The sequence below is a fragment of the Bemisia tabaci genome, chromosome 9, assembly GCF_918797505.1.
Source record: "Bemisia tabaci chromosome 9, PGI_BMITA_v3".
Taxonomy (NCBI): Eukaryota; Metazoa; Arthropoda; class Insecta; order Hemiptera; family Aleyrodidae; genus Bemisia; species Bemisia tabaci.
Window position 1 is genome coordinate 33,967,709 of NC_092801.1, and position 25,750 is coordinate 33,993,458.

General features: G+C 41.9%; 1 protein-coding gene across 1 annotated transcript; it reads right to left on the reverse strand.

Moving 5' to 3' along the window:
- Nucleotides 1–19,376: 19,376 nt before the first annotated feature.
- LOC140225532 (ATP-dependent DNA helicase RecQ-like) lies at nt 19,377–21,078 on the reverse strand. Its single transcript, XM_072304733.1, has one exon. It carries the CDS (start codon nt 21,076–21,078, stop codon nt 19,660–19,662), a length of 1,419 nt encoding a protein of 472 aa, XP_072160834.1. The 3' UTR covers nt 19,377–19,659.
- Between the last annotated feature and the right edge of the window lie 4,672 nt (nt 21,079–25,750).

A 25,750-nucleotide genomic window follows, 5' to 3' on the forward strand; every position in this document is an offset into this window, starting at 1 on the left:
GACTTTCATTTTTTGTGCTCGCTTCAAATGATCTTCATGTATTTAAGCAGCCAACGTTTCAAAAGTTCTGTATTCTATGCGGTGCCGTAAATCCCGAAATACCAAGTCTTCAGAAGACTAGAAAGATGTATTTACAATTAGATTGTGAATGACTCGTTTAAATTACAACATGTGTGGTTTCATGATGTCAATTTTTGTAGGAGCTTCTTATCTAGGCGAGCGAGGAGTTATTTTGCCTGAAAATACCGAAAGATTCAGAGTGTAAGAATGAGCAATTGAATATTTGCCGCCTGAGCATTTAACAAAATGCCTGATTTGCCAAGTTGCCTGTGACATATTGATGACCGAAGATCAGTTCTACCTGTCTGCAAACTTACGATTTTGTAGGAAGAGGACAAAATTCCACCATTTTTGTAATTTTGCATTTAGGTTTGCAATTTTGTATAGATTAATGAGTCATTTTAGGATTCGTATGCGGGACTGGAGAATGTCTGTGACTATCAACTCGCGTATATTATACTGTTACATGCGGCAATGTTGAAATGACTCGTTTTCGCCAATGAACTTATGTTTTTTTCTTTTTCTGAGAACCGCGTGGCATGATGTTAACATTTTTTTTGCTCCCCCCTGCGTTGGATTTCGATGGAACCGGGATGAATCACGTAATCGAAATTAAATGGGAGCCGGGAGTGTCATTCGCCTCTCGAAGCGAAAATCCGCAAAACTGCGCACATTCTCTACGCATGTCGTGACGCGTGGAATGAGTTCTAAACTCTGATTATGCTTCATCGTGATTTTTGAGGCGGTAAACACGTGGCGCAGCGCTATTCGTAGATTTTTACACGTGGAGTAGTTTTACACGCAGCTCCGACGAAAATTCGCGACGATATCGATCATGATCATAACATGTTCAATAGTTTAAATGAGCGGCGTTGACGTCAAAATTCAGCCGTCGTCGTTGTGCTCGACCTGCGCGCGGCGCGTCAATATCCGTTCGTTTGTTTTACAACGAATTTTACCATTGGCGGCCTCACGATCGTAGTTCTGAAGGTCAGGGCTGGTCAAGGTTGGTTCTGCCTTGCTATGGAAGAACTCCGTATGAACATACGAGAGTTGCCAAATTCCCCCGAACCGAACATGTATTTTTGAAGGAAGTTATACTTATTTTTCCCTGAAATCTACAGACTTTTTAGATAAAATCTCGAACAAAATCCTCTTAAAAATTGGAGAGAAAATATTCATCAATTTTCCTGAAAACGCGTGTTTTACCGCAGGAAATTTTGCAACGCCTGAGCGCTCATACGGCGTTCTTCCTTAGCACAACAGAAATTTAGTACGGTTTGTAGTACACTCATGCGATTTTGAAGGATGTTGAATCCAAATTTGACTGTTTTGAAGCTGAACATGTTTTTGCTCTCCACCGGGATCGGAATACTAGGAACTGCAAGAGCAGAAATGAGTATTCGCCATATTTACTATTTTGACCTGAACTGAAACGAGAGTTAGTGAAAACACCTCTCGGATTTGTGGCAGGTTGTCACATTACCTCATAAACATCGGTATATTTCTGTGAAACGGAGAGTTAGTAAAAACACTTCCTGGATTTGTGGCAGGTTGTCACATTACCTCAGAGCCATTGACGATGTTTCTGTGAAGCAGAAGCACTTATCACAATGGGGAAAAAACTTGTCCAGAATAAATGTTCCCCTTTGTAGTCACGCCAAAATTAAAAAGGGAGACTTGATCTGAATGAGTTTTTTACCCTGTTCATGCTTCACAGGAACAAGTCCCGATGGTTATGACGCAACGTCAACTCGAACTTTCGTCTAGAACTTTTCCAGGCCATCATTTTGAAATTGGTATTGAGAGCGACCCGCAATTTCCCTCAAACAGTTTGTTCGTATGCTCTTTAGATGAAGCCTTCATTTAAGGGCTTAAATTCTGTAACGGAGCCCGTGTACAATGTATTATTCTAGATAGAATTATTCCCAAAAAATACTTTTTAAAACAGTAAAAGATTCAGGACCTCAATTAATCTGACATGACAGTTTGCCCAAGTATTTAATACAATTCCTTTTTTCCTTGGTCGTTTCTGTTCGCTTTTGGCACATTCGTGCTCTATCGCTACCCCCAAACACTGTCAATGGTGTTCAAAATCCACCTTTCAGTTTCAGGACCTAGCTGGCTTCAAGCTCTGTTTTTACGGGCCTGATGGAATTTTTGTCCTTCAATAACGGTGAAAATTCATACACGGAGAAAAATTACGCATACAGTTGCTAATGCAGTCCCTTCCTTTACAAGTTCAGTTTCGTGCTCAAGGACGAAACATATAACCAATCAGAACGATGCCACGCAGCTAAGGGACACACGGGAGGTACACAACAGCTCCCCTAATGCGTATAGAATAGTTGATAATGTATAGTTTGCAACGCCCTTTTCTTCATCATCGACGTTTTGCTGTGAGGCGTTGAATACTTCCACCGCCTGGTGAAACAGTTCTCGAATTCGATCCCTGATCGTCGAATCATCCTCGTCACGATACACATCATTTAGGTTACATTTTGCATTTTGACATGATAATATCGGTCTCATCCGTACAAATACATACGCCTAAGGGGAAACCAATAATACATGCATTACTCTGAACTGAGCCAGAAATTGAATTTGCACTGGTTAGGTTCACAATATCAAAGTTTCATCAGTCTTTTGGCATCAAACATTTTGTCACGCCTTAACTTCTTACTTGCATCTCAAACAAATTATTCCATACTTACATCCGCATCTACAACGTCTACTGCAACTGCAGGTTTCTCATCCAGATCCAATTTAGTTAGAGGTTTCAAACAAAGTATTCCATATTTACATCCGCATCTACTGCAACTACAGGTTTTAAATCTTCGACAGGTTCCAATTTTTTCTACAGGTTTCAAATCTTCTACAGTTCCGAACGGCCAAATGTAGTCCATTTAATCCCTCCACAATGACGCAACGCTACATTGATTGGCACATGTGGAATGAGCAACACGATCATTCTCTCTTACCGTATTCGGAAACACTCTTTACAGCGTTTATAGCAGCCTGCGGGCTGATTATTGAAATTGATGGACGAAGTCATAGACAAAGACGAGGCATTGAAAGTAAAGCGATCCCATTGTCGGAAGCGGGTGGACGAAGGAGGTAAGCTGTAGAAAAACTAACGGCAACCCGCGAGAGACTCCATAGTTAGTCCATCATTTTCCCCTTGGACTACGACAACTACTCCCGTTCCAACGAATAGGATCACTTCATGTTCCACGTGTCTTCTTTGTCTATAGCTTTGGCTATCGGCGAGATACATCGATTGGCTGGTCGATAGCCAGAAGCTGTGAGCAAACATGAGCAATACGTGCGATACAGTACGCCGCCCAACGGAACGATCTGATAGAAGAGGTCGGACGTGAAATTTTGGGCTGAAGTTCTAGATTTTTATGTTTCTTTTGCACTGGAAAAAAAAACACATTGGATCTAGAATCCAGACTCTTAAAAACATCGACAAGAAAACATACTATTGATTCAATCAGATCTAAGCTTAACTCAAGAACCAAGCCTCTTAATTTGAGCGGATTTTCTTTCGATTTGAGCTTAAATCTGATTGAATCAAGAGTCCTTTTTCTTGTCAATGTTTTCAAGAGTCTGGACTCTAGATTCAATGTGTTTTTTTTTTTTTCTTCTTCTTTCTTTCTTTCTTTCTTTCTTTCTTTAGAGGTGTAAATGGCCTTAGATGCTAAAGCACCGCTTTAAAATAAAATTATTTTACTACTACTACTTTCTTTCTTTCTTTCTTTCTTTCCTTCCCAGTGCGCCACAAATTCAATTTCCAGGGGCGTTTCTGGAAGGAACGTTCACAAAAAAACCACTGGAGCCACCCTCAAAATTTTCTGCTTCATAGTTTCCAGGTTTTGTTTTACTTCTCCTATTGACTCACCGCGAGCCGTGTGCGCCGAGATAAATCTCACGTATCTTCAGCCCTTGTGAAAATCGTCAACCTTTGTGGTTGGCACTGGGGGACCGTAGCTTTTTCCGAAGCATTCGGCGCAGTGGCGCCTGTGGGTTGGGAATACTGTCCGCAACGCATCATCTCCTAACCCAGTTTAGAGAAGGGAAAGAAGAGTATGAAAAACAGCGTTAAGGGAGCTTTCATACAATCGAGAGCAGCAGCGTGGCGTGCTTTGCGATACATCGATTGATGCGCCTTTTAAACCTGTGGATAAGGGTCGATCAACAGAGTGTTCGCAACGAACACCTCAATAATCGATTCTTCATCGTAGGTTTAAATGGAGAAATATCGATTATCATTCACGCCACGCCACTGATGGAGAGCGGTAGAATTACGGAGCACGCTCGGGTGCTCCCTGACGGAGCTGTGGACTGGGCGGATGTGACATGGGCTCCGCGGAGCTCTGCCGTGCTAAGGAAAAACGCCGTATGAACCTTCAGGCGTTGCCAAATTTCCACCGATAAAACACGGATTTCCCGGTAAACTCGTGAATATTTTCCTTCCAACTTTTCGGATAATTTTGTTCGCGATTTCATTTAAAGTTCCTGAAAATGTCAAGGAAAAATATTCATGACATTCCTCAAAAATAAGCATTTTATCGGAGGAAATTTGGCAACTCTCGAATGTTCATACGGCGTTACGGCAGAGCTCTCGCCTGGAGCTCGACTTGGGGATCCAAGGAGCTCGGGCACACGCTCGAATGCCCCGTGAAAGATCCGCGAAAACAACGAACATGACAAAAACTAACGGAAGGGCGCCTTTTAATCGGCGTCTCGCCCTCCCACCGCCCGCCCCTCGGGGATGAGAGATCGTTTGCTCAACAAGCTCCGGAATCGTGCGCCGAGACGCCCGTCAAAGACACGCGTCACGCCGACGGAACGAAGAATCGGTTTATATTTATGGATACAGCTGCTTTCCGGATGCTGTACACTGAGAAAAAACTATGGCTTATAAACCTATTAGAGGTAAATATGGAACACCACTAATAGTAGTACCTCTACATATAATAATAGCACATATACCTTAGTTATGGTACCTGTACCTTCATTTGTTACAGAGACCGTAGTATGGTTCACAGACCGAGAATCATTAGTTTATTTACGACTATTATAGGTGTTCCATATTTACCTCTAATTGGTTTATAAACCATAGTTTTTTCTCAGTGTAGAGAGGCCTTGAATGGGTCACCTAATCGTGAACGGATTTTGACTTGTGTATATACGTTTTTTGAAGGTAAATAATCGCGTCTATAAGCTCGGAAATATTACTGATTTCTTGAGGGTAATACTTGAAAAGTGTAGAAATTCCGCAAGGAGGAGTCTACAAGTCCGGAAATAGTAGTAATTGGAGATGTTGCATATGTGAGGTATTTGCGATTTAACTGTTGATTCTTATGTAAAAGTTTGCGAGAAACACGATGGTGCCACTGGTTTTCTTGGAAATCAACCCCAAAGCTCAATAAAAGCTCTCAAGTTGAGGCCAAAATGTAGGGGATATCCCACGCTATCCTGAGAGTCCACGTCTACACCAAGACGAACTCTCCAGCATGTAGAGATAGGGAGCAAATACATTGACAGGGCTGCCACTTTATTTGGGGACTCCAAAATTGAAAACACGGCAACACTGCCGATGTATTTGCTTTCTATCTTTGCATGAAGAGTTTGTCTTGATGTAGAGGTGGACTCTCAGGATAGCGTGGGATATCCCCTCCATTTTGGCCTCAACTTGAGAGCTTTTTTTGAGCTTGGGAGTTGATTTCAGAGAAAACCAGTGGCACCATCGTGTTTCTCGCGAACTTCTTCATAAGAATCACCAGTCAAATCGCAAATTCCTCACACATGCAACATCTCCATTTTCGGTGATCTAGGATTGCGCGAAAGGTCTAAGAAATTATCTGAGGATTATGTGAAAAAGGCACAGGGATTGCACGAATTTTACCAATTTGAATTAAACCACTCTTGCACCTAGTTATCTTTACGAATAATAGTATCAGAACAGCATGCATCTGATTTTATGACTTACATTCATCTATATAAGTCGCATTACAGCACTCCCTCGCGCTCTACGACTTTTAACCTCCTCTGCTCTCTTTTAAACCACAAATCTTGGGGGATTGAGCACCTTAACATATCCGCTTCAATCCCTTCCCTCCAACCTTTCATTGGGCGCCCTCTGCGTCTTCTCCCAGGAGGAACCCAATCAAGGACCTTCTTCGGCAACCTGTCTCCTGCCATTCTCTGGACATGACCATACCCAATGAGTTGTTTTGTCATAATGTCATGCACGATGGTCTGCTCGGCATCCATAATCTCCCATACCGTCTCATTCCTGATGTGATCCTTTCTGGAAATACCAGCGAATCTACGCCAGAAGTCCATCTCTGTTGCCTCTAAAACCTCCCGGGTCCGCTGTTTCATCGGCCATACTTCACACCCGTAGGTTACTATGCTCCAGACAATCGCGTTGTAGATCCTTCTTTTGTTCTCTTTGGAGATCCTTTGGTCCCAAAGGACTCCATTCAACGTAGCGATTGCCCTCTTACCCTGCATATTCCTGTTCTTGATGGCCCGGTCCAATCTTCCATCCTGGGTGAGAAATACTCCTAAATATTTGTAAATATCACAGCTTCCAACTTGCCGCCCATCCTCTATTTCTGTACCATGCTGATTCCCGCCAACCGTCAACTTCTCAGTTTTACTGACATTCACCTGGAGGCCCCATTTCCGATACTCAGCCACGTACTTTCGAGGCATGTACTCTTGTACTCAGCGTCATCCTGATCTTGGGCGATAATTACTTGGTCATCAGCAAAGCATAACGTGTAAAGAGTTTCTTCATCTTTCAGAGGGACACCCATTCCGGAACATTTTTTCTTCCATTCACGCAGTACATGTTCCAAGTAGTTTTTAAACAAGGTGGGGGAGAGGCAACACCCTCACAAGATTAATGTTGAAGTAAATTTATCAAGGTTGACTCAACATCTGCACTTAAAGCTAGATGTGTTGACGTGTTTTGTTACTTTAAGTCTAAAATTGTTCTGTATGTGATTTATATTAATTATAATTTGCTTACCTGCTAAAAGCCATGAATTTCCCCAATTGTGTGAACTTAATGCTAAGTTCGTTTTTGTTTCTTCATTTTTAACTTACTAACTAATTTATATTGTGAGGTTGCTATCGCCGTTACCGGATGCCCCTAAACAGCGATGTTTCCTCGCTGCAACCCTCACGACTATGTTAGTAATGACATACTATTACACCTGAAGCTGCACCCATCTGCAACCAGAAGCAATGGCTACGAAGAGTCAATGTGTCAAGCTCATGTTACTTATGTCTAACCCACACCAAATCTACATTATGCAATCTTCACATGGAATTCACACCACAATGACCCATTACTCTTGCACTGGAGCATACTTAAGGGGTTTTTTCTTCCCTTTGGTGCCAACTTTAGGCTCCAAATTGTCAGTTGAAGAATTAGACTCTGCAAAATCACGTGCCAATTTGAGAGCTTCTTCTTTTCAGCCTCAGCTCTCTTTGCTTCTTCCTCTTCCTTCAACTTACGTGCATTTTCACGGAGTTCCTTTGCTTCCTTGGAGGAAATCTCCTTGTATGCCTCGTAATCCTCAACTAACTTTTCTGGGAGCATGTCCTCTGGGAGTCGACCACTGCTTCATTGGGAATAAATTTTGAACGCATCATGATTCAACTGCTTACAAGCGGTCTGGAACTGCCTTAAAGTCTTCTTATTACAGACATTCGGAGTTGTTTATTGGTCATAGCTTTATAGCAGCCACTGCAGCTCCATGAACATCTTACTCGTCTAAGTAGTGGCTTTCTGACTGACAACTCTTGTTGACCACTCCAACAACAGTCCCTAAGTTGACTTTCAACACCCCAGAAAGTTTGATGATGTCCTCTTTCGAAAATACTGCACCAGCTAATGGGGTAAGAAGGATTTTAGGCTTCACTTCAGTGGCAGCTTTTGTGCAAATGCGGCCGAGGATTTCAACAGCCAGATGACTGGCTTGCTTTATTGTGAGGACTCTTTTAGTGTCCATTGTTTCCCCTTTATACGTGCTGCTTGGATTTTTGAAAGTGCTTATATATGCTGTTATAATAATTAATTTGTTGTTTATATTAGATGGGAAATGCATGACCCAAGTCTTATCACCCATATTGTTCTTGACCTTTCTACTTTCTGGACCAATTTCGTAAAGCACCTTACCGCAAAAAAAAAAGATGCGCATCATAGGATTGTCCTTAGTGATGGGTTCGCTGTTGTCAGAACATATCTTGACAAACTGCTTTTCGAGCTCGTTGAAGTTAAATTGAGCACCTGTATGTAGCTCTATAAACTCAGCATAAGTCATGCCCTTGACATACCATTCAGCATGAATCACGTGGTTTATCAATTCATTAGGCTTTTGGACCACAACAGTTACTTCTGGGCTGATGGCCTCAGTCCCATTCAACCCCATTGCTGCAGCTTGGATCGTACTGAACACTTGGTTTGAAGTATTCTCCATCTTGAATATCTTGAAAATATTCACCCAATATGTGAGTTAACTCAACAACGTTTATTTTAAGCCGAGTTGCGGCTGCGGCAATGTCTGCCCTGTGGTTGTGAACCTTATCACCGAATCCTAACCTGACCTTTTGATAATCCCTACGAGAGCTATGGGAATGAAACTTACCTACCCCATTACCAAGCCTTGTAATACTAGGATATTCTACCCCACAATCACAGTAAGTGACCTTTCTGCACCTAATAGAATCTCCAGTCCTGAATATCTTTATCCCTATAAAATCTTTTGTATGATGAGTAGTTTGAATGCTAAATGTGATTATCATTTGATGGCTCTGCGTGCTGCCTAAAAGTGATATGATTTTATGACGATGATGATTTTATGACTTACAGAGAGAAAGAATGTAAGCCATTCTTGCAATTTAGGAAAAATTTGGCTTTCTAACTCTTCAATTTTTTTTTTATCGAACGGTGTCTCAATTTTTTGGTTTTTTTTTTAAAGTAGCTATAGCCTAATGCTCTCACTCAGTACATTGGAATATCACAACTCAGAGTAAGCGTCACCAAACTGACATTAATGGTTGTTATTCTAACCTCCAAGTCTCATTTCTGTACATAATCGTAAAGATATTGCGATGCACGTAATTCAATCTTATAGTATGGAGCTCTAAGATAACGAAAAAGTAGTCTTTCGCTTGATGTGGCCAAAGCCCTTTTTCAGAACCATTTCCACCCATCAGCTGAAATTCACCCTCATGGCACAGTGGTTGTAGAATTTTTAGAATAAAAATTTAAAAAAATCTTTCTCTCTCCATGAAGTCCTTGAGCCACCATAACATGCCAGCTATGCTATTCGCATGAAAAAACGATAAGAATATGTTTTCCCTCTGAAGTCTTCAATCCATCATAACCTGCAGTGCTAGGTAATTTATTTATTATCACATGTGAACAACGAATCTGATTGACATTTGGCACTGTGTTTGTAGTGCTTTTCACTTAACAAAACGTAAGAAGATTTTCTTACCGTCTGAAATCTTTAATCCTCCACATTATACTAGTTTCCCTCTAAGTCGCCGTTTCTTCTCACCAGGAAAGAGGGATTTCGGAGGAACCCCGGAGTATATGCAGGAATAGTGTCATCCAGTGTTCGAAACTCACCTTAGAGTTTTTGAAGCCATGTGGCGCATCAAGCCCGACTTTTAGGCGCCATTGAAGATTTTTTAGAGTCCAAATTGACTTTTTGCCTACATATTACGGCGCATTTAGTGAAAATTTAGTCGCAAGATGTTTCCGTAACAGAACTAGTAAGCAGCTGTAACTTGGGGAAGACAAAACCACCAGGGTGAAATCGTGAAGAATAGAAAAAGCTTTCACTTGCGCTGAAAATTTCGGTTAATCACGTAATATGAAAATTCAGATTTTTAGGGGTCACGTTAGCGCACACTGAAAAAAAAAGTAGCTTGGCTCAAGCATGACGATTCTTAAATATGCCGCCAAGAATTCTTTTTATCTTGCTTTAAGCTGAATTTTCTTGATACAAGAAAAATGATGCTTGGGTAAGCAAAAAAGTAGTTTATATTAACCAGCAAAATTCTTGATTTAAGAAGTAATACATCTTGGCGGCAAATTTAAGGTTTCTTTTTTTTTTTTTTCAGTGCAGAGCCTTCATTCTTTATGCGCCATGGCCGGTTTTTAGGCGCATTTGGCGCGTTGGCCCTGACAATCTCGAACCCTGGTGCCATCACTGCCAGAAGCACTGATTTCAGTCGATGAGGTATCGATAGACACCATGGGCTCGGCGTCGCTGTGAGCGCGGCGCGAGCGGCAATTGTTTCGCGTTATTACCCATTATCGGGCGGTTGCTGCGGTGGAGCGGGGCGCGGGAGTCAGGCTAGTGTAACTAACCAGTCGTCATTAATTTCCCCGCGTCCGACCCCCCTCGACGGCAGGCCCGCCACCCGCTATCGGAACCGGTTGCAGCATTCGCTCCGTTCGGTGACTCTTGCGTCAGGATCGACCCGATCGTCGGATATTCTTCAAGCGCACTTGACACGGGAGCCCGAAGTGAGGCTGTGCGGTCGTGGCTCAACAGTCGTGTTTTTAATCCGCGATACATAATCCCGAATCCATTGGGACAGGACCCGTTTTCGCTTGTCGGCGAGTTCGCTTGGCGGGATTTTAGGACTGAAAAGCAACGAAACATTCAGGCAGATCTTTCCAACCTATGTTACAATGATCTTTTTTTAACATTTATATCAGAGAGACTGTACTTTTCATCATATAAATTCAAACGAAAACATTTATACCATAAGGACTAATATATGAACCTTGATGCTCATACTTGTTTTTATGTTACTTTCATATAGTACATGCAGAGGTGGTAGGAGCCGAAGCTTTTCGAACGTCTAGCGTTCATCGTCAGGGGCTAGCGTACATAGTATCAGCGAAAGAGCAAAATAACAAACAACAAGCACTAATTAAAGGATTTCCAGTCAGAAGGTCTACAGACATAATGTCTACTGCAAAATGTCTATTTTTTCAAGAATTTTTCTTGTATTTATTGTTAACTCTTATTTTTATAGATTTTTATTATTTATGTTATTTATAAGAGGAACTGTGATTCTTTTGGCTTACTACTTTTTATTGTCTACTACACAAATGTCTGCAGTTGGTATGTCTACCATTAAGAAGTTTATTAAAAAGAAAGTCTATTTGTATAAAGTCTACCGTGTACGGTGACTATAAACGTGTAGACTGTGGACATAGTGTAGACATTATAAAGAATTATTAATTTAAAAAAGAAATTACCAAAAATGTCGTAAAGCCTGCCTCAGAGCTTTAAGCAGCTGGGTCGTCTGGGTTTTCGTCGTCTTGGTCGTCTTGGACGTTTCGATTTTCCGGGAACACTTTAAGGCAATGCCCGATTGCATGCAAGTATCTGTCAACCATATTATCTCCTTTGTAGAAGGCGTACCGAGCGACAATTCCTTCAAGTCTTCTCATATTCCTTCTGTACGATTTTTTAATCGGATGTCTGATTCTAATGTGGCCCGCCAGTAATTGCAAAATCAAGATTACATCATGCACAACATTGAATTAGCTCAAACAGTAAGTTGCCAAAGTTTGTAGCTGTACAGGTAAGAAAGGAGAGAGCGAGTTGACAAGTGATAAGAGCTGTTTACATACTGCATTATGGTGCTGTTTGATTTCGGAATTTAACCAATATTCTTTGGCAAATTTAATAGCGTGTTGGGCGGCGATTGATTTGAAAACATTTATCTAAGAAGAAGACATTTATCAGAAATATACAGTAAAACTTCTCCAAAACAGTAGAATGTCTGGGGATTGCCCATAAAACCTGTTATATCGAATTCTGCGAAAACCTGAGTTTAGGACACATTTTTTTTTGAAAATATGCGATAGCTCCAGTTTATTAGTAACCACGACGATGTAGGTACGGGAAATTGGCGGGATGAAAAATATGAAACGGTATCACAAACGAAACAAATTCTCTTTATTACTTTTCATGTGCATCACGGTAAAATTATCTGACCTAAAATGACTGAGTCTACATTTGTAAAATTACATTCTTCGAATGAAAGAGTCCAGTGTTGACTGTTTCGGGCGGGTGACGGCAGTCGTTGTTTAATACTTCTCGATCCCTCTTATCTGATCCCTAACGGCGGAGACAACGTTTGATTCCTGACACAGGGCAAATTCAACGGGAACAGTTGATGAAAACACAGTGAACGAAGATAATGGCGAGATCGGGTGTGTGCCAATCTCCAGACAAGAAGGACTCAAGGCTTTGGCAACGTTCAAGGCATTCATACGCCTTTATACTGACCATATTCGTTTTTTAAAAAAAATGTTCAACCTTCGTATTTTATTTTTTTACGCATCGCATTTACAATTTTACAACGGGGAGCGGGAGGGGGCGGCGGGGTGGCGTCAACAGCTGAAACAAACCAACGGAAAAATTTCGAAACGAATAAAATCCTGGTAGAGGCTTTAAATGTCGCCGTTCTACAGAGCACTAACCTATTCGAAAGAGCCCAATTGTCAGAGGCAGCTTGTGACCGAATTAGGGGCAAAATCAGCAGTGTACATGATGATTGGCAACAGGTGGAAGAATTCATTCCTATGTGTGTTGGGGTTCATGGCAATAAGGGAAAAAAAAAATCATTTCACTCGGCTAGTAATCTATTATTATCATGATATGACACTTCACGGCGGTCCCAGCTCAACTTCAGCAGCAATCAATCAACGATTTTGGATAATTAATGGGCGTGCCATAGTCAGATCTAAACTTCAAAAGTGCATCCAGTGCTTTAAAGTTAGACCAAAATTCACACAGCTATACTTATGGGCGATTTACCCAAATGAAGGGTTCAGGCAGCATATCCGTTTCTCAACACAGCGTGTGATTACGGTGGACCATTTCAAGTTAGAGAAAACAAGCTCCGAAATGCAAGGCAAACGAAGGGGTATTCAGCCTTATTTATTTGTATGGCTACTAAAGCGGTACACCTGGAATTTGTAAGCGAATTGACTACAAAGGCCTTTGAAGGAGCATTAGCACGATTTGTCTCTCGCAGAGGATTATGCAAAAATATGTTCTCTGATAACGGCACCAACTTTGTAGGAATGAATAACTCATTAAAAGAATTATATGCATTCCTAAAAATTAATGAAACAAGCATTGCTGAAAATCTAAGTAAAAAGGAAATAAATTGGCATTTTCAGCCCACTTCTGCGCCAAATTTTGGTGGACTACATGAAGCAGGGACAAAATCCGCAAAACATCATCTCAAAAGAATCATGGGTACTCAAATTTTTACCTTCTGCGGCACCTTTGTGTAATTACGTCGAAGCTTTCCTTAACTTCAAGCAAACCCTTGGGGAACTTCAGGTCGAACAACTGAGGTCGGAAGAAGAGATCATGAAACACGAGATCGCAGGAGATAGAAAGTAATATTTTGACGATCATTAATTTTCAGAAAAAACTTTTTGACAATGGTGAATATAAGATAAACATATTTTTTAATTTCCGTCACTCAGAAATTTAATATTTGATTCATCTTTAAAAATTAATATTAAAGTTATTTAATTATAAAATTTTTCTTAACTTCTAAGGAGAAGAAATTTATCTAAACTCTAATGATTTTATTTCAATAGTTACTTTTTCGTATTCGTAGTGGATCGTAAGCTTCTTTTCTATAATTAAAAACATTATTTCCTCAATAACAAATTGAATTTGAATTCCCATCAGAATTCCAAACCCATCATACTTCACAATCCTACCGAAGCGTTTCGTCAAATTACTACGGTGGCCGCAAAATATTTTCGCTATGGTTAAAACACAAAATTTTCTACTATCATCTAAACGATTCAGTTTTATGGTGAGATTCTTAATAATATTAAACCACTCCACGTAATGTAGAAATCCTTCAGTGCGATTACTACATTTCCCGCAAATTCCTTTTCCATAGTTTCCGTCTACCCATTTACAAATTAATTCTTGGTAGCACATCCGTTGTTGAATGACTTTGAAATGGACCATTAATCTGTTATTGCCCTGCACCATCGTGTTGCCCGAAACAATTTTGCACGATACAAATTCTTTGCGCTGCATCGCCTCCTCCAATTGATAACATATTTTCTTATAACTATACGAAGAATCATAAAATGTGATACAAAAAGAATTTTGCCCTTTCCTACCACAACGTCCTGTTTCTTGAATCCAATTTGAAATCGACGAGGAAGCTCCTAAATGTACAGCAAAGTCGCAGTTTTTATTGTCGACGCCCAATGAAACGGCTGACGTCGCGACTAAGATATTCTTTTCCCCAGAAAGCCAGGAATCAATTTCCCTTTTCTTCCTTCCTTCCTTCATTTTGCCGTGGTAAAAAGCACAATTAATTTGATAGTGGGTGAAACGTCTGTATAGATTCTTTAGTTCTTTGATGTTATTCAGAAAAATAATTCAAGATGATTTTACTTCCAGAATTTTACTAAGGATCTCTATTAGGGAGGAAATTTCTTGTTGAATTCCTTTTATGGATTTAACTGATTCATTTATGGAACTCACATGGAGGCAACTGTATGTAAGCTCCTTCCGCATATTAACGACACTTACTTGAACCCTCGAAACACCATGTATTTTCGCAAGGAAGGTTATTTCTTCCTCTCGCAAGGTGGCGGAAGAGAAAATTTTTTGGACATGATTACTTTTTCCTATTATAAATGAAACATCAATCAACCCGCGTCGGAATTCCAAACCCCATGATGGAATGGTGTGGGCCTCGTCAAGTACGAAAGAAATGTTACAACGGGCAATACAGGGCATTAGTAAAATAAAATTGTATAAAACGATTTGGATAGTTAGACCGCGATAGGTACCATATTCGGGATTCTTTCCTAAACCTAGCTTTCCACCCAAATAACTGTAATGACCAGATAAAAATTTGCATATGCATAAAATGCATCCTTTTGTTGGGGTTTCGAGAAACTGTATCCGCGGCAGCAGAGTCGTCAAGGGTTTGATTATATTCAAAATCTGAAAGTTCTCCGGCTCAACGCAAGCGGAGCAACAGCCACAATCGGGGGAGTCGCTTGTCTTCCCAACGAAAAAAAGCATTAGGCTCTGAATGCATGAGCGTCGTTGGGATAGAACAAACCACCCGATCATGGCGTTGTTTCCGAATATCGTTGAAACGTGGGTAGAAATATGTAATCGTTCCTCCCTTTCGATCCTCTGACATGCTTCATTATAGGAATGGGACGAGTCAACCAAAATTACACATTTCGATGCCTGATTAGCTCGGCCGCACCTACCACTTTCCTGCAGGAAAGTGTCATTACATCGTGGAGGGCTTGTTGCTTTAAGAATGATTCTTGGTTGCCTACAAGAAAAAAAGAATCACCTCCATCTCTCATCCTTAGGATGTCTCCTACGGTTGCCACACTTAAGGTTTCGGATCGTAAGTCAATAGCATTAACAATATTACGCAGTCAATCGAACATATTCTTGTGTAAGCAAATAAGGGGTAATAAAATTATCACTAAACATTTTTTCTTAATTAAAAAAGGAACGACGAAACACAACGTTTTGCCGTGTCCCGTGGGTAATCGAAGAGTCTCATCTTTCCCGTCCAAAATGTGGTTCATTGCCTCTAACTGGGGTCCAGATAAGGCAGTGGGGGATGAGTCGGTGCACAGTCGGTTCTCTGCGCGGGGGCGGAGAAAGCTAGGATGTCTCCTACGGTTGCCACACTTAAGGTTTCGGATCGTAAGTCAATAGTATTAACAATATTACGCAGTCTATCGAACATATATTCTTGTGTAAGCAAATAAGGGGTAATAAAATTATCACTAAACATTTCTTCTTAATTAAAAATGGAACGACGAAACACAACGTTTTGCCGTGTCCCGTGGGTAATCGAAGAGTCTCATCTTTCCCGTCCAAAATGTGGTTCATTGCCTCTAACTGGGGTCCAGATAAGGCAGTGGGGGATGAGTCGGTGCACAGTCGGTTCTCTGCGCGGGGGCGGAGAAAACTCGCGGTTGAGGCGTGGAACAAGGGAGAGCCACAGTGGGCTCGAACAGGGGCCACCCCAACGGTTCAGCATTTTGACGACGTACGTGTTCAGCACCATACGAAACGAACCTTAGAGGTGGAGTGTCGGTTTCAACTTCAGGACTTCGATGAAGAACCTCAAACGCGTCAGGTTCAATCGTAGGGTCGCCAGGTTCGTTTCTAAGAAGTTGAGCGAACTTAGCAGGAGGTGTTACCTCAGATTCATCAGGATCTTCAGTAGTTTCTGAAGACGATGAGGCGGTGTGGTACAGCTCTTCGGGGTTTCAACGTAGAATCTCAAGTCCCGCGGGTGAATTGGAAACAGCCTGATAGATCGGAATGCACCTCATCAACTCGCACAATGGGGCGACTGAACGTGCCCCAACAACTGTTACATAAGCCCTGGGGGCTATCCCTTGGAGGTCTTCACCACCATTATTAATTTATATTATATGCATTTAATCCACTATAAAATAATATGTATAACTTTTTAGAAGGTAATAACTAAAAATAAATAAATTAATGTCATAATTCATACATTGAGTTTGGGATTTCTAATTCCTACCCTTTGATTGCCATTTACATGGGGTTTGGGATTTCTAATTCCTACTTTTTGATTGCCACTTCTCAGTTGAAATTGATCAGTCACCGATGACAGGGTAATTCCTCCCGATTGATTTATCTCTCCCTGTGCGCGGCGCACAGTGTGGAACTTTCATAAGCGGTGTGGACCGAAATCAAAGGCACCGTACAACTAAGACGTACGGAACCAAGAAAGTAATGAGATAATCAACTGAGCCCCACTGGACCTATGCAACGAATTTTGACTTACCCAGCATCCACGAGTCGGCATCAGTAGGTCAAAAGTGGCTATGCGCTAAATACTCGTAATTAGAAGTTATGAAACTAATTATTGCAACTATAAATGGTGAAGTTAATTTGATTTCGACCACTTTTTAAGTGCAAATAACTCCGATAATTGCCAAAAGTCGTAGAAGTTAAACTACAGGATTGAAGTCGGGTGTCAACACCCAACTTTCACAACGACGACAACAACTATCAAAAACACATTGGATCTGGAGTCCAAACTCTTAAAAACATCGACAAGAAGAAATACTCTCGATTCAATCAGATTTAAGCTTAAATCTTGAAACAAGCCTCTTAATTCGAGCGGATTTCCTTTTGATTTAAGCTTAAATCTGGTTGAATCAAGAGTCCTTTTTCTTGTCAATGTTTTCTAGAGTCTCGACTTCAGATCCAATGTATTTTTTTCCAGTGTAAGATGACAAACTCTATAAAAAAATATGCAGATGTCGAGTTGCGAATTTTCGATTTCTGTCCACAGAGGGCCGCTGCCGCACTGTGCGGCGACTCCGGCGTTTGACGAAATCCGGCGTGATTATTGGAGTAAAAATGACGGGACGGATAGCGCTTACCGGCGGCGCGCGGCGGGTGCTTTCGGCCTATGCAAACGAGCTCGAGCGGCTCCCACGCTTGATTGGCCGGCCCCTCGGCGCGGAAACCGCTCTCGTTTTTCATCGGAAAAAGTTGACTGCTCCCGGGTTTTCTGTCTCGTTGAGTATTGCTCAACGCTCTGCCGCTGCGATGTTTCCTCGCGGACTTTCGTCCAACAAGACGATGCTCCGTCATTAGGCAGCGGGCTCACCGTTCCAATTTTTGGACAAAGCTGTAGACGAAAAAGACGAAAGGTATATGAAGGGCTCCTATTTGTGGAAGTGGGTGGTTGCAATCGACATATGAGAGGTTTGGAGGACAATGCGCCCGAGTGCAATTTTTGCTGTTTCCAGAAATATGAGTTCGCAGTCTCGAAATTACACGGATCCTCGAGGCGGAAAGAAAGTTCAAAGTGACTTCTTGATGGTTGAAAATTGGAATTTTGGAACGAATTTTTCTCGGAATATGCACTACACTGGGGAAAAAAACACATTGGATCTGGAGTTGACACTCTTAAAAACATTGATAAGAAAAAGGACTCTTGATTCAATCAGATTTAAGCTTAAATCCAAAGGAATTCCGCTCAAATCAAGAGGCTTGGTTCTTGTTTTAAGCTCAAATCTGATTGAATCAAGAGTATTTTTTCTTGTCGATGTTTTTAAGAGTCTGGACTCAAGATCCCTCAATGTGTTTTTTTCCCCCAGTGTAAGACTAGTTTTACTTGGAGTCGTTGATAGCTCAGTGTTTTCAAAAACTGCTCTAAAGCGCCTTGTCCTCCAACCCCCCAAATTTGGTGGTAATGGACTAACTAACGGCAACCTACGAGAGAACCCTATTGTTCGGCCATCATTTTCTCCGTTTGTCTATTGAAACCGGCCATTTTAACTAATAGGATCGCTCCATACTCCCTATGTCAGCTTTGTCCATAGCTTTGTATATAAATTTCAACCATCACCCCGCAATAACTAATGTATGTATTTCGTCCACAGTCAGCGGAGTCAGCGGGATTTGATCCTGGACCAAAGTAATTATTTTTGGTTCCTGGCCGACGTTGTGTTCCTGAATATCTGATGGCTCTAAGTTCATTTCTGGCAGATGATACATTTACGGGATTGTCACTGGAAAAGCGAGAAAAAAATGAAACACACAGAAAGTGAACAAATACTCCCTTATCTGATGAGACTTCTACAGAGTCCCTATGTTTTCCTTGCTATCTGGGGAGCCTTGATACTCAGATGAGAGGTGAAGCGACATGATGATTAAACTGAAGAGCGCTTTCAGTCCCTGCGCTCCTCACTTTCCATACTTAAGAATCGGAACTACTCAGTTTTCCAAAGTCTCCTTTTAGCTAAGGACACATGGCCTCCTCCATCTAGTTTCATCCATGCCAAATACTGGGCTTGCAGACTGATTAATGAAATGTTGCCTTTGAAGATGGAACACAAGAAGGCCATGTTGAAATGATGAAGTGGTGTTATTTGTAGGCAGAATCACGAGTGATTTGTAAAATCAAGCTCGATCAATGGTTGGACGGCTCCTAAAGCAGAGCCAGTAGCTCGTCGTCAATCCGATTCCATACAATAGTCTCTTGATCCAATCAAGCGATGAAATATCTCCATTTTAGCTTTGCATTATCAATTCCCATTTTTTTTTTTTTTTTTTTTTTTTTTTTTTTTTTTTTTTTTTTTTTTATTCAACAAATTATGTTACAACCACCTGTCTACAAGTGTAAATTAACTTCGTTTTACAAATTTAATAACAAAACAACAAAGGTGCCTTTTGCATTAAGAAGTTTAATCACGCCTGATCACTACCACATACACTGCGCAAATAATAATGTGAGAGATCGTCGATGATAGTCGTATTAAACGTTGATCGCCATCCACAGACTTCGTCAATGTTAAAATCTGGGAATGTTAATGTATAAAATTAGTGGATGAAGATCTTATATAATGACGACAATCATCCATAGACTTCGTCGTTGTTGAAATCGGGAGCGTGAATCTATACAATGAGCTGTAAGCATCTACACCTACAAATAGATTAAAATTGGCACGGTTTATTAAATGAAATTGACATCACGAGCTTCAAATGACTGCGGATCTATGTCGATGTGTGCTTTTAGGGTGCCGTTTGCAATAAGAAGCGTAATCATCTGGAGGATTAGCTTGATGTCATAATTTCTGTAAATTGACCTTTCCGGATAAGCGTCCAGGTGATTACGTTTCGCAAAATCACAAGATGCCGCCGAGAGGAATTTGGCTAGTGTGAGAATGCACGATTTCCTTTGATCCCTGATGTGCCTTGTTCGCTGGACTAACTGTTTAATGACAAAAGCTATGCCGGCCAAGTGAAGGTGGTCACCAGGTGCCAAGCAAACAGTGCATTGCCCACACGGCTCCGCTGCAACTTCGGGATCGACAAATCTGAGAAGCAGCAAAGGGATGCAGACGTGACGTCCGCAAATAGCCCCCCAAGCCAGCAACTCCGAATTACCAGCGAGGATCTGGCTGACGGCAAGATCATTTTCTGCTTCCCTTTGCCGCTTTTCGATTTGCGCGCACATTTGATTGTAGGTTGCCGATTTATCAGTAACGACGATACATTCGGAAGGTTGTCCTCTTCTGCCAACGCGACCGGTCTCCTGAATGAAGTTATACACGCTTGCCGGGTTGCCGAAATGGACGGTACCAATGCAGTGAGCGTTATCGACTCCCAAAGAGATGGCTGAAGTAGCAACGATAACGCGAACCTCTCCAGCGGACCAAGCGTTGAGGTAAAGTGTCTTCAAATTAGACGGCAGGTCGCTATGAAACCGGACGGCCGGCATACCTGCTTCATTGAGTCCTGCCGCCAATTCGTTTACCCGCTTCTTGTGTTCGCTGAAGAGGATCACGCTGCCATTGGGAAACTTCTCGGTTATGAACTCGATAACGTGTGGAAAGGATGAGAGAAATTTTGCTACGCTTTTCTTGCCACCCGGCAGCGTGGAAACTTCTATGACGGAATATGTTACGTTGCCGCGAATGTACAAGTTAGAGATTGTCTCGTCCATGGAGGCACCGTAACATCTCTTAATGAAATCGACGTCGCTTAATGAGATGGAAGCGGAGGCAAGTATGAGCTGGCAATTCGGAACGGAGCGGATCGTCGTGGCGACTCTGAGGAGCTCCTTTCGAAACTCGAGGCCCCAACTCGGGATCGTGTGGGCTTCATCCAGTATGAATGAAACCCTGAAACCGATGGTTTGGGCGAAAATTCTGAGCTGATGGGACCTGTTCAGGGCTTCAGGTGTCATTAGGATGAACACAGATTGTCCGCTATTTAACACGTGATAGACGTTGGTGAGTGCATGCATATTGAGTTGAGTTGAACGACCATCCAATATATGGATCCTGTTTGCAAGTTTGCGCAGTTGATCGTGCAGCAGCGCTATTAATGGCACGACCACTACGACTAGAGAAGGAATTACAGGGTCCATGAAGGGGACGATGAAAATAATTGTCTTGCCCGCTCCTGTGGGGAGACGGACGCAAACGTTTCTTCCCGATTCGATATGATCCATGCACCTCTCTTGGACTTCAGTAAGGCTTATGATGTGCTGGTTAAGGCGCCTTGCTCTCTGCAACCTGCACAGAATATAACGAACAATCATTTTCTCTCTCCACCTCTGTCGATGTTCTGTTCCAGGCAATTTCCATGCGCCAAGACAAACGAACCCACCAGGGGGACAGTGAAGGATAGGGGACAAAGAGAGGATTGGCGAAAAAGGATTCCCATATCCGCGGAGCGTCCCGCGTTATTGGTTATAGTTCATCCCTCTCAACCACAAATGTATTTGTCTACAATTTCATGTGCAACTATCTACATTATGTACACTCGCCGTCAACCATCACTGAAAATTCTACACTCAGTTCTCTACTGCAATCACCAAGCGTATGACGACAGTAAACTACTTACCCGTCTAGTTCAGGAAAATATGGAGGGACGACCTCTTATCCGCGGAGCGCTGCACAGCACTAATGAGGCCTGCCAGAATAGCAATCACAGTAGGGCCGAGAGGAACCACATAATCAGTAAAATTAGACAATAGACGCTGGTCTACGTTAACGCATAGAGTCCTTCCTGTTCGGCACTTCGTAAGCCGCCGGTACAATCGGGACTCTACGTGTTTCCGCACTTTCTGCTGCCATTCTGAATTTTGTAGTCCCCCTTTATCGGCAGGAACGTCAATGATTATCCCCGTTGGAGGCAATTGGCCTCCAACGGGGCCTCCAACAAATTAACTATTTTTAATTTTCATTTTTAACTTTAGCATGTATAACCTATTCTCACACAGCACCCAGACTACATTCATACAACACCCAGACTACATTCAAACTAATTCCCATTGAGACAAACTTTCGACGACTGGTCAGCAGGTCCTCATTGGTACGTTTAAGGTTGATAATCCACGCGAAATAAATTGAGCCACTTCAGCAGTGAAGCAGAGAGTTTGCCACCTTGATTCTTGCAATTAGTTCCTAGTTAAAAGGACAGAGTCAAATTTTCCATCACACTTTAAAAAAGTCTCAACTAATTTGGCATGGATTTAGAGGGAGCATTGACCTGATATCAACGATTTAGAAACTATAGAGTGGTGGTGGCCTACGAAATAACGTAACACACATGGAGCGGTCGTTCGAGAGGCGGGCGGGGAGTGGAAATGGCCGATTGCTATCTTCGTCATAACCTGAAATACATGGAATCTTACGGGAGTTTTTAGAATAAATGATTTAACGTTGAAATTTTCATCGTAAACGCACTTGATGAATGGCTAATTACCATATCTAGACACAGATTTTTAAATAGTTAGTTCAATAGTCAAATAAATTCTGTGGCAATCCTGATAGTCGGCTAAAGTAATGCACTACCCTACCCTTCTAATTCCTCCAAATTTTAGCACCTTATCGAGGAGTTGACGCAACTTGCAACGCACCTCAGTTCAATCCGCCCTGTAGTGGATACGACGGAGTGAACTCCGTCGTTGACGCGGTTTTGAAGTCGTAACCGCGTAACTGCCTCCGCCGGCGCGGCGTGCCACGAAGGGCGACACCTCTCCGAAGCGTCGATTGCCCCAGATTAAGTCGCGGATTTACGGCGGGATGAGCCCGTCAAAGCGGGGAAAATTGCCCGGATCAGGGCGAAGCGCCGGGTTGCCACGATCCGGGAGTATCGGGACACATCAGGGATTTTACAATGTACAGGATGACGTAGAAATTGGGCCAGAACTTTTTTTTTTCTTTTCAAGCGCTCAGCCGATAGGTAGGCGCTTCTTGTTTTCGTTTTCCCACTATAGTTTTTCTATAGTAGAGCGCTCAAGCGAATGAATGGCTCGCCATCTCAACGAAGTCTGGCCGACGCACTGGAAAAAAGAAAATACATGACCTGACGTCTTGGCGACGACGAATACAGCCGTTGGACTGGCAACGTGCGCGCGGTTTGCTGACTGGACGCTGAGGCGGCGCGCGGCGGAGCGGGAAAAGAGCTTTCCAATTTAACGGGTCACTTACAGGCGCCCGCGATCCGAGGCTGCCTAATCGGCGCCGCGGGCCTTATGCAACCCTCCCCGCAGAGCCGCCATCCCCCAGTCATTATCGGCTCGAAATCGGTTTCCTCCCGTCGAGCCGTGTTGAAACCGCACAACACGAGGAGGTTTCCCGGGGCGGTTGCGCGGTTTTGGAGCAGCGTCGCGGAACGAGACCCCTGCCCCGCTGGTCCAGTTTCGTTATCATCGATCGCTCGGATTTCCTTTCGATGCATTTCCCGCGAAATAGATGTCGTAGCACCTGGAATCAGAGTCTCTTTCAGACTTGTTCATGGCCAGTGTCGGAAAATGCATATTTTCGATCCTGATGTTTTATTCGACCATTCTCATACACGGAGAAAAAAACTTCGTGCGTGGGACCCGAAGTTTAGGTCACATGGATCTCTGAAGTTTTCGGGTTGAGCATCTGAACGCTTTAGGTCCAGCTGCTGAGGTTTGGATCACGCATCTGAAGTACTTCAGTTCTTACATCTGAAGTACTTCGGTTCTCACATCCGAAAAACTTCGGTTCTCACATCTGAAGTACTTCGGATGTAAGAACTGGAGTTTCAGATGTGTGATCCGAACCTCGACAACTACAGACTTTAAGTGTTCAGATGCTCAATCCGAAAACTTCAGAGATCCATATGACCTAAATTTCGGGTCCCACGCACGAAGTTTTTTTCTCCGTGAACATGGATTGCATTTTGCAACAAGGAACCAGGGGCATTGCATTGTTGCTATGATTGTGCAACCTTTTTTCTTAGACAAAAAAATCTGATTATCTATCAACAGTTTCAGTTTACTGGCTAAAAGCTGTAAATTTAAGACAAAAATTACCATGTGAATTTTATACTTTTTCAGGATTTCAATAGTTTTACTGCAAAGGATGAAGTCGCACTATCTTAGCTACATTGCAATGCTTGTGGTTCTTTTTTGCAAAATGCAATCCATATAGGTATATCTCCTTCTCTTTGTATTTGAGCAGCATACTCCCTACGTAATCGTTAGTTTTGAATGCGGGAAAAGATCCGTGAGATCTAAAAATTCCACCAATACTTCACTACTCCTATTTTAATGCTATAATCTATTATAATCCTTGAATTCAATACTACTATCTGTGAACTACTACCATTTTGTTCATGATTATCCTTTGTTTTAGAGATTTTATTCACGATGTTATCTACTAGATACCTAGGGTATCCATTATTCATGCAAATTTGAAAAATAATTTGCAGCTCATTAATTCGATCTTCGTTTGTCATCGATACATTAAAAAAAAGCCCTTAAAAGCCCATTAAAAGCCCTGTAGACTAATGAGCGAATTTCTGCTAACTTCAGCGTTTTGGGCTGGTTCGAATCATATGGAATGACGTGTTAAACGTTTTAAGACTCATACAATTGTCTATTTCAGGTTAATGTTAGTTCTCTGTAAGCTAAAGATTATTCGACACTAAATGGAAAACTTTGAGGATCTACTTTTAGCCGATCCTGACTATTTTCTACTCCGACTTCATTCTGTCCAACACGTCGGATTAAGTATTTGATGTTTGTTCTTGAAAAGTTGTGACGAGGTGTTGAAATACCAGTCTAGTGCACGCACTGCACACCACAACTTTTTAAAAAAGCACTGTGATGTCTCATTTGTGGGTATTTTTAAGTTTAAAATAAAACGTTTAAGACTTGAAAATTGCTTCGGGTTATTTTCAGTTCTCTGCAAGCTAGATATTATTCGACACCTCAGGGAAAATCTTAAGATTCTACTTCTAGCCGATCCTGACTATTTTTTACCCCGACTTCTTTCTGTGAACACTTCGGACTAGTGTATTTGAGTTTCTTTGTTGAAAAGCCGTGACGGAGTGTTGAAAAACCTTTTTAGTTAAGGCACTGCACACCCCCACTCTTGTAAAAGCGCAGTGATGTCTCATTTGTGGGTATTTTTAAGTGAAAAAGAAAAAAACTGTTTGACACTTTAATTTAAAGTTGAACTTCTTTTTATCGGGCTGCATTATGTTGATGAAATTACCTTTCTCCCGATCACTTTTTATCCGGTTTTCAGACGATAGCTATTTCGATGTTAATTATCATCATCAGGTCACTTCGACTTCGATTTGGTAAACACTAACAGTCACATCTTATAGTGTTTAAATTTACTAAAATTTACTATAAAACACTTTTAAAATACTCGTGGTTGCACCCGTCGCGAACGCGTTCTTAAGTGTGTTTATAAGTGTTTAACACTTATTAAATTTACTGCCTCATGTTACTTTTAGTCCTCTGCAAGCTAGAGCTCTCTTTTTCATGCTCTCTATCTCCTCATTTTTCTTTTCGTTATCAATTTTCATTCCTTCAAGTAACTTCTCCATATCCTCAACCTTCTTCTTCAATGCTACATTCGCCCCCAGGCACCGATCACATATCCACGACGTGTTCCTAACCGAAGTAAGAACTTAGTAAGCCCTCTTCCCTAACTTAACACAGCTGGCGTGATACCAGCAATTACACATGTCGCACTCAATCCCCATATCCATCTCCTCTACACTCTCTAAACAGTCTCTACACTGAAATGCAATCACGCTCTTTTCAC

Bases quoted from the DNA above. Each gene is read 5' to 3' on its own strand.
- LOC140225532 (XM_072304733.1), bottom strand. From the start codon at position 21,078: ATGGACCCTGTAATTCCTTCTCTAGTCGTAGTGGTCGTGCCATTAATA.